The 9,995-nt window shown below is 43.3% G+C and overlaps 2 protein-coding genes across 2 annotated transcripts; both read left to right on the top strand.

Moving 5' to 3' along the window:
- The first annotated feature begins 645 nt into the window (after positions 1-645).
- LOC147464189 (uncharacterized) lies at positions 646-858 on the top strand. Its single transcript, XM_086482787.1, has one exon. The coding sequence runs from the start codon at positions 646-648 to the stop codon at positions 856-858; it is 213 nt and encodes a 70-aa protein (XP_086338913.1).
- A 6,523-nt stretch (positions 859-7,381) lies between these two features.
- Positions 7,382-9,730, top strand: LOC147464188 (cytokinin hydroxylase-like). Its single transcript, XM_086482775.1, has 2 exons — positions 7,382-7,828; positions 9,299-9,730. The coding sequence occupies exons 1-2, from the start codon at positions 7,382-7,384 to the stop codon at positions 9,728-9,730; spliced, it is 879 nt and encodes a 292-aa protein (XP_086338901.1).
- The last annotated feature ends 265 nt before the right edge of the window (positions 9,731-9,995 follow it).

Below are 9,995 nucleotides of genomic sequence, written 5' to 3'. Positions count from 1 at the left end.
CTAGTTCACTTGCTCGCGGGTGGGCGTGTTCGAACCTCGAACGTCTCGGTTGTCACCACAAATGCTCTATCAACCACGCTAGCGCGCGTCGATGTCCATGTCATGTGATGTCCATGGCATGACACATGATCCACACCCTAGTTTAAGCACCCCTAGTTCACCCACCCCTAGCTTATCCGCCCCTAGTTCACCCTCAGTTCACCCCTAGTTCACCCATCCCCAGTTCACCCCTAGTTCACTTTATGATTAGACGGCGGAGATTAAAGCTGCCTCGCGCCTTCAAAATTTGAGCCCTAGATCCCCTCTGGCCTAGAACCGTGCCATTTAGTGACGAGGACCGCATACCTAGTTAGGTACGTGTGGGGGTAGGGGACCACCGGCCCCACACTGGACCAGTGGTCCCTTGCCCCAATCATACCTAGCTAAGTATCCGGCGTCTCCCTCACACCTTCAGCCTCAGAGAAGCTCATGATGTTAAGATAAATCACAATGTGGGAAATTGTCCAAAAACTTCTTGTAATATATACGTCGGGGTTTGAATGCTTTAATTGTCCTATTTGATCTTTCGCATGAACCGTTTTTCCAACAAGTTCTGTGTGTGTGTGTGTGTGTGTGTGTGTGTGTGTGGGGCTGGATGAATAGAGAATGCTATGCTATATTTTATATGTGCAGGATACGGAAGCTGAAGGAGGAGGTGGAGTCGCTGTTCATGGAAATCATCGAGGGTCGCGCAGGCGAGGAGCAGCACTGCAAGCCATGGCAGGACATATTGATGATGAGGATGGGCAGCAGAAGAATGATTATTATGGGCAGGACCTGTTAGGGCTGATGCTGGCAGAGATGGAAGCGGCAAGCTAGAAGCTGCGCCTCCACTGCGCGGCCAGCGTCGTCGGCGTCAGCAGCTGGGCCGGATGTATACCTCTCGGCAGCTAATGGACGAATGCAAGACTTTCTTCTTCACCGGCCACGAGACGACGTGGCTGTTGCTGACATGGACGTTCATGCTCTTGGCCTCCAACCCCACTTGGCAGCATCGTGCCCGCCAGGAGGCTCTGCTCTTCCTGCACCAGCATGGCCGACATGCCCCGACTTCGACATCGAGCAGCTGCTTAGCAGGCTTAAAGTGGGATAAGCACGGTCTCACACAACACACACACACACACACACACACACACACACTACACACACACACACACACACACACACCACACACACACACACACACACACCACACAGAGAGAAGAGAGAGAGAGAGAGAGAGAGAGAGCGAGAGAGTGAGAGAGAGAGAAGAGAGAGAGAGAGAGAGAGAGGAGAGAGAGAGAGGAGAGGAGAGAGAGAGAGAGAGAGAGAGAGAGAGAGAGAGAGAGAGAGAGTCTACTTAGCTTTCAAGCATAAATTTTTCTTTGGAGGATTTGGACAGGGGGCCTCCCTCTTGGAGAGCACTTAGTAGGAAAGAGGATGTCTGCAACTAGAAACAACTAAACACCTGTTTCGGAATTGCCCTGTACTGCATGCTTTGCCTGGTGGGGATGTTTATATGATATATATATCTTTTATTGGAAGATTAAAGTTACAAAGTTCATGCTTTTATTTGGTACAATCCAAACTTCATCCTTGGCTTGGACTTGTATATGTATTGGTTTTCTCAGAGTATGGATGCTTTCTTTTTTGTGGATTTCCAGAAACTCTGCTTTGTTTGATGGGCACAACTTTTGCAGTCTCGCTTTGATGATGAGAATGGGCAGCAGAAGAATGATTATTATGGGCAGGACCTGTTAGGGCTGATGCTGGCAGAGATGGAAGCGGCCAAGCTAGAAGCTGCGCCTCCACTGTGCGGCCAGCGTCGTCGGCGTCAGCAGCTGGGCGGATGTATACCTCTCGGCAGCTAATGGACGAATGCAAGACTTTCTTCTTCACCGACCACGAGACGACGTGGCTGTTGCTGACATGGACGTTCATGCTCCTGGCCTCCAACCCCACTTGGCAGCATCGTGCCCGCTAGGAGGCTCTGCTCTTCCTACACGAGCATGGCGACATGCCGACTTCGACATGCTTAGCAGGCTTAAAGTGGTAAGCACTGTCACACACAACACACACACACACACACACACACACACACACACACACACACACAACACACACACACACACACAACACACACAGAGAGAGAGAGAGAGAGAGAGAGAGAGAGAGAGATGGAGAGAGAGAGAGAGAGAGGAGAGAGAGAGAGAGAGAGAGAGAGAGAGAGAGAGAGAGAGAGAGAGAGTTTACTTAGCTTTCAAGAATAAAGTTTTCCTTTGGAGGATTTGGACAGGGGGCCTCCCTCTTGGAGAGCACTTAGCAAGGAAGAGGATGTTTGCAGCTAGAAGAAACAACTAAACACGTGTTTCGGAAATTGCCCTGTACTGCATGCCTTGCCTGGTGGGGATGTTTATATGATATATATATCTTTTTTTGGAAGATTAAAGTTACAAAGTTCATGCTTTTATTTGGTGCAATCCAAACTTCATCCCTGGCTTGGACTTGTATATGTATTGGTTTTCTCAGAGTATGGATGCTTTCTTTTTTGTGGATTTCCAGAAACTCTGCTTTGTTTGATGGGCACAACTTTTGCAGTCTGCTTTGCCTAGGAAGTCATCAGGGATAAGTTGTTTGAAGACAGCCTGACCCGAGAGAGAGGAGAGAGAGAGAGATGAGAGACGAGAGAGAGAGAGAGACGAGAGAGAGAGAGAGAGAGAGAGAGAAGAGAGAGAGAGATGAGGAGAGAGAATGAGAGAGAGAGAGAGAGAGAGAGAGAGATGTACCCATTAAAGCAAGGTATGAAACATCTAACATGCTTGACGTTAAATGTGGAAACTTGTCTGCTCTAAGTTGGTATAGAATGACATAATTAGGTACACTGGGAATTCTCTAGGGATTGAAATTTTTCTTTGACAAAAGATATTCATAAAACCCCTCTACACACTATGAATTAAAAGACCCCTTTTATTCCATAAACCTGCACTTAAAATAAAAAAAAAAAATCACTTTTACACGTTCCCTCTTGTATATACAATTTTTTAACACTTTGAATATATAAAAACCCCTCCAACCAAACTCACGTGCTACACTTATATATTTTAAGGTGAACCTTGGCCTTCTGACCATAAGGTTTAAATATGGCCAAGGGTTCTATTTTACTATATATTGTAAAATGAAAAGAGAAACTTGATGAATTGTGGGTCTTTTAAGGAGATCATCAGCTATATTAGAAAACTACTTAAGACTTGGGGCAAAAGCATCAAGACAACGATGCCTGCCTGACTCTATTGTTCTTTGGAACTATTTTTGAAAGCTCGAAAACAAAAAGTAGTGGATGTCATAGATATTTGATATTGTATATATAACAGTAAATACATAAAGAGTTCTTCTCATGTACTTAGTACATGGCTGTGGTCCTATAGTTATGACCTAATGTGTTTCTAAAATAGTCTTGTGTTTCATCGAGCTAATTGAGTATAAACATAACTTGGGATGTAAGTTGGAGGGACATATCTACTTTGTTTGAAGCAGGTGAGTGTTATCAGGTTCAAGAAAGAGTATCTCAAAGCGGCCAAGCTAGAAGCTGCGCCTCCACTGTGCGGCCAGGTCGCTCGTTCGACAGTCGGGATAGCCGGATGACCGGATGTACTCATTCTCGGCAGCTAATGGACGAATGCAAGACTTTCTTCTTCACCGGCCACGAGACGACGTGGCTGTTGTTGACATGGACGTTCATGCTCCTGGCTCCAACCCCACTTGGCAGCATCGTGCCCGCAGGAGGCTTACTCTTCCTACACGAGCATGGCGACATGCCGACTTCGACATGCTTAGCAGGCTTTAATGTGGTAAGCACTGCACACACACACACACACACACACACACATAGAGAGAGAGAGAGAGACGAGACGAGAGAGAGAGAGAGAGAGGAGAGAGAGAGAGAGAGAGAGAGAGAGAGAGAGAGAGAGAGAGAGAGAGAGAGAGTGGAGAGAGAGAAGAGAGAGAGAGAGAGAGAGAGAGAGAGAGAGAGAGAGAGAAAGTCTACTTAGCTTTCAAGCATAAAGTTTTCCTTTGGAGGATTTGGACAGGGGGGCCTCCCTCTTGGAGAGCACTTAGCAAGGAGAGGATGTCTGCAACTAGAAACAACTAAACACCTGTTTCGGAATTGCCCTGTACTGCATGCCTTGCCTGGTGGGGATGTTTATATGATATATATATCTTTTATTGGAAGATTAAAGTCACAAAGTTCATGCTTTTATTTGGTGCAATCCAAACTTCATCCCTGGCTTGGACTTGTATATGTATTGGTTTTCTCAGAGTATGGATGCTTTCTTTTTTGTGGATTTCCAGAAACTCTGCTTTGTTTGATTGGCACAACTTTTGCAGTCTCGCTTTGCCTAGGAAGCTCATCAGGGATAAGTTGTTTGAAGACAGCCTAGACCCCGAGAGAGAGAGAGAGAGAGAGAGAGAGAGAGAGAGAGAGAGAGAGAGAGATGTACCCATTAAAGCAAGGTATGAAACATCTAACATGCTTGACGTTAAATCCTGGAAACTTGTCTGCTCTAAGTTGGTATAGAATGACATAATTAGGTACACTGGGAATTCTCTAGGGATTGAAAGTTTTCTTTGACAAAAGATATTCATAAAACCCCTCTACACACTATGAATTAAAAGACCCCTTTTATTCCATAAACCTGTACTTAAAATAAATAAAAAAATCACTTTTACACGTTCCCTCTTGTATATACAATTTTTTAGCACTTTGAAATATAAAAACCCCTCCAACCAAACTCACGTGCTACACTTATATATTTTAAGGTGAACCCTTGGCCTTCTGACCATAAGGTTGTAAATATGGCCAAGGGTTCTATTTTACTATATATTGTAAAATGAAAAGAGAAACTTGATGAATTGTGGGTCTTTTAAGGAGATCATCAGCTATATTAGAAAACTACTTAAGACTTGGGGCAAAAGCATCAAGACAACTATGCCTGCCTGACTCTATTGTTCTTTGGAACTATTTTTGAAAGCTCGAAAACAAAAAGTAGTGGATGTCATAGATATTTGATATTGTATATATAACAGTAAATACATAAAGAGTTCTTCTCATGTACTAGTACATGGCTGTGGTCCTATAAGTTATGACCTAATGTGTTTCTAAAATAGTCTTGTGTTTCATCGAGCTAATTGAGTATAAACATAACTTGGGATGTAAGTTGGAGGACATATCTACTTTGTTTGAAGCAGGTGAGTGTTATCAAGTTCAAGAAAGAGTATCTCAAAGCTTCTCAAAGTTTTTAATAGAGGTCAAGAAAGTTTCTAACATAGTGTATTTTTATGTGCAGTAAGGTATGATTCTATTGGAGTCCCTACGACTTTACACGCCTGCCACACTTCTTGCAAGAGAGGCTTTCTCAAGTATAAAGGTTGGAGATCTTGAAATTCCAAAGGGGTTATCGGTGTGGGTACCTGTGCTTGCAATCCACCATGACAAGACCATATGGGGAGAAGATGCTGATGAGTTCAAGCCGGAGCGTTTTTCAAAGGGAGTAGCGAAAGCTTGCAAAAATCCAATGGCCTTTATGGCCTTCTCTTTTGGACCTCGAAATTGTGTTGGACAAAACTTTGCAATGATGGAGGCTAAGATTGTTCTTTGCATGCTCCTTTCACAATTCACATTTCATCTCTCTCCTTCGTATAGAGATGCTCCTATTTGTATCCTCACCTTGCAACCTAAGCATGGTGTACCTATCATTTTTCGACATTTTAGACCGTGATAACATTAAATCTTGTCAAAACTATTAATTGTTGAACATGACTTGAGAGGCATCAATCTATACACTAAAGCTATACATCCTTAGAGAAAGCAATTTGTAGCTAGTGGCCATACTTTGTACAAATACAATGGACATGCAATTATACAATTTTCACTTATTGAGCATGACCGTGTGAAAGCACCAAGGGCCTTTGAAAGGGAACAATCTGATCTAGCACTAATTGATATAAATGATTGAGCACACTACAAGAGATCACTTAAATTTTGACGTCAGATTATTGACGTCGACAATGGCGGGCGTCGGATATATGTGTAGATAAATCTGGAGGAAAATCAAGTTTTTTTTTACAAAAAAAATTCAGATTTTTGACGTGTAAACAATGCACACCGATGTGCAAGTCTATGTCTATACCGGTGCGTATACCGACGCTTGTACCGATACACATACTGACATCTACATCGGTGAATCCTGCAAAAATAGAACCGCAAGTTTCTCTTGCGTATTTTGCGCCTTTCTTCTCTTCTTTTGTTACCCTCCTCCTCCTCACTTTCTGCAGATCTGCTGCCTCACGATTTGTTGGAGTTGAGATTTTCACTTGTATGCTGCTCCCCATCAACAAGGTAAGCTTCTTTTCAAGTTTCCTTGTGGATTTGTTTACTTTTGTGTTTTGTGTAACATAGTGTGTGTGTGTGTGTGTTTGCAGGTTTGAGAACATTTTGCCACTTGTTTCTTGCTCAAATTATAGGCCGCATGTGAGTGCTTTAACATTCTTTTTTGTTGCATACACAAATACACACACACATTGACATAAACATACACGCAAGTAAATAAAAATGCACATTAAGCAATATAAACACACTATATATGACTAGGGGTGAACTAGGGGTGAACTCGGGGCAAAAATGGCGCCCCAAGTTCACTCCTAGTTCACCCCCGCCTAGTTCACCCCTAGTTCACCCCTAATTCACCTGCCTCGCGGGGTGTGGGTCGAACCTCGAACGTCTCGATTGTCACACGAATGCTCTATCACCACGCTAGCGCGCGTCGATGTCCATGTTGGCATGACACATGATCACACCCTAGTTTAAACACCCCTAGTTCACCCACCCCTAGCTTATCCGCCCCTAGTTCACCCTCAGTTTACCCCTAGTTCACCCATCCCCAGTTCACCCCTAGTTCACTTTATGATCTGATAGCGGAGATTAAAGCTTCCTCGCGCCTTCAAATTTGAGCCCTAGATCCCCGCTGGCCTAGAACCGTGCCATATAGTGACGAGGACCGCATACCTAGTTAGGTACGAGTGGGGGTAGGGGACCACCGGCCCTACACTCGAGCGGTGGTCCCTTGCCCCAAGCATACCTAGCTAAGTATCCGGCGCCTCCCTCACACCTTCAGCCTCAGAGAAGCTCATGATGTAGAGATAAATCACAATGTGGGAAATTGTCCAAAACTTCTTGTAATATATACGTCGGGGTTTGAATGCTTTAATTGTCCTATTTTGATCTTTCGCATGAACCGTTTTTTCAAACTAGTTCTGTGTGTGTGTGTGGGGTTGGATGAATAGAGAATGCTATGCTATATTTTATATGTGCAGGATACGGAAGTTGAAGGAGGAGGTGGAGTCGCTGTTCATGGAAATCATCGAGGGTCGCCGGGCAGCAGCACTGCAAGCCATGGCAGGACATATTGATGATGAGGATGGGCAGCAGAAGAATGATTATTATGGGCAGGACCTGTTAGGGCTGATGTTGGCAGAGATGGAAGCCGCCAAGCTAGAAGCTGCGCCTCCACTGTGCGGCCAGCATCGTCGGCGTCAGCAGCTGGGCCGGATGTATACCTCTCGGCAGCTAATGGACAAATGCAAGACTTTCTTCTTCACCGGCCACGAGACGACGTGGCTGTTGCTGACATGGACGTTCATGCTCCTGGCCTCCAACCCCACTTGGCAGCATCGTGCCCGGCAGGAGGCTCTGCTCTTCCTACACGAGCATGGGGACATGCCTGACTTCGACATGCTTAGCAGGCTTAAAGTGGTAAGCACTGTCACACACACACACACACACACACACACACACACACACACACACACACACACACACACAGAGAGAGAGAGAGAGAGAGAGAGAGAGAGAGAGAGAGAGAGAGAGAGAGAGAGAGAGAGAGAGAGAGAGAGAGAGAGTCTACTTAGCTTTCAAGCATAAAGTTTTCCTTTGGAGTATTTGGACAGGGGGCCTCCCTCTTGGAGAGCACTTAGCAAGGAAGAGGATGTCTGCAACTAGAAACAACTAAACACTTGTTTCGGAATTGCCCTGTACTGCATGCCTTGCCTGGTGGGGATGTTTATATGATATATATATCTTTTATTGGAAGATTAAAGTCACAAAGTTCATGCTTTTATTTGGTGCAATCCAAACTTCATCCCTGGCTTGGACTTGTATATGTATTGGTTTTCTCAGAGTATGGATGCTTTCTTTTTTGTGGATTTCCAGAAACTCTGCTTTGTTTGATGGGCACAACTTTTGCAGTCTCGCTTTGCCTAGGAAGCTCATCAGGGATAAGTTGTTTGAAGACAGCCTAGACCCAGAGAGAGAGAGAGAGAGAGAGAGAGAGAGAGAGAGAGAGAGAGAGAGAGAGAGAGAGAGAGAGAGAGAGATGTACCCATTAAAGCAAGGTATGAAACATCTAACATGCTTGACGTTAAATCCTGGAAACTTGTCTGCTCTAAGTTGGTATAGAATGACATAATTAGGTACACTGGGAATTCTCTAGGGATTGAAAGTTTTCTTTGACAAAAGATATTCATAAAACCCCTCTACACACTATGAATTAAAGGACCCTTTTATTCCATAAACCTGTACTTAAAATAAATAAAAAAATCACTTTTACACGTTCCCTCTTGTATATACAATTTTTTAACACTTTGAAATATAAAAACCCCTCCAACCAAACTCACGTGCTACACTTATATATTTTAAGGTGAACCCTTGGCCTTCTGACCATAAGGTTGTAAATATGGCCAAGGGTTCTATTTTACTATATATTGTAAAATGAAAAGAGAAACTTGATGAATTGTGGGTCTTTTAAGGAGATCATCAGCTATATTAGAAAACTACTTAAGACTTGGGGCAAAAGCATCAAGACAACGATGCCTGCCTGACTCTATTGTTCTTTGGAACTATTTTTGAAAGCTCGAAAACAAAAAGTAGTGGATGTCATAGGTATTTGATATTGTATATATAACAGTAAATACATAAAGAGTTCTTCTCATGTACTAGTACATGGCTGTGGTCCTATAAGTTATGACCTAATGTGTTTCTAAAATAGTTTTGTGTTTCATCGAGCTAATTGAGTATAAACATAACTTGGGATGTAAGTGGGAGGACATATCTACTTTGTTTGAAGCAGGTGAGTGTTATCAGGTTCAAGAAAGAGTATCTCAAAGCTTCTCAAAGTTTTTAATAGAGGTCAAGAAAGTTTCTAACATAGTGTATTTTTATGTGCAGTTAGGTATGATTCTATTGGAGTCCCTACGACTTTACACGCCTGCCACACTTCTTGCAAGAGAGGCTTTCTCAAGTATAAAGGTTGGAGATCTTGAAATTCCAAAGGGGTTATCGGTGTGGGTACCTGTGCTTGCAATCCACCATGACAAGACCATATGGGGAGAAGATGCTGATGAGTTCAAGCCGGAGCGTTTTTCAGAGGGAGTAGCGAAAGCTTGCAAAAATCCAATGGCCTTTATGCCCTTCTCTTTTGGACCTCGAAATTGTGTTGGACAAAACTTTGCAATGATGGAGGCTAAGATTGTTCTTTGCATGCTCCTTTCACAATTCACATTTCATCTCTCTCCTTCATATAGACATGCTCCTATTTGTATCCTCACCTTGCAACCTAAGCATGGTGTGCCTATCATTCTTCGACATTTTAGACCGTGATAACATTAAATCTTGTCAAAACTATTAATTGTTGAACATGACTTGAGAGGCATCAATCTATACACTAAAGCTATACATCCTTAGAGAAAGCAATTTGTAGCTAGTGGCCATACTTTGTACAAATAGAATGGACATGCAATTGTACAATTTTCACTTATTGAGCATGACCGTGTGAAAGCACCAAGGGCCTTTGAAAGGGAACAATCTGATTTAGCACTAATTGATATAAATGATTGAGCACACTACAAGAGATCACTTAAATTTT

Source organism: Adiantum capillus-veneris, chromosome 2 (assembly GCF_014529385.1).
Source record: "Adiantum capillus-veneris isolate H3 chromosome 2, ASM1452938v2, whole genome shotgun sequence".
Classification (NCBI taxonomy): domain Eukaryota; kingdom Viridiplantae; phylum Streptophyta; class Polypodiopsida; order Polypodiales; family Pteridaceae; genus Adiantum; species Adiantum capillus-veneris.
The sequence above is the reverse complement of the archived record's forward strand: the minus strand, read 5'-3'. Positions and strand labels throughout refer to the sequence as shown.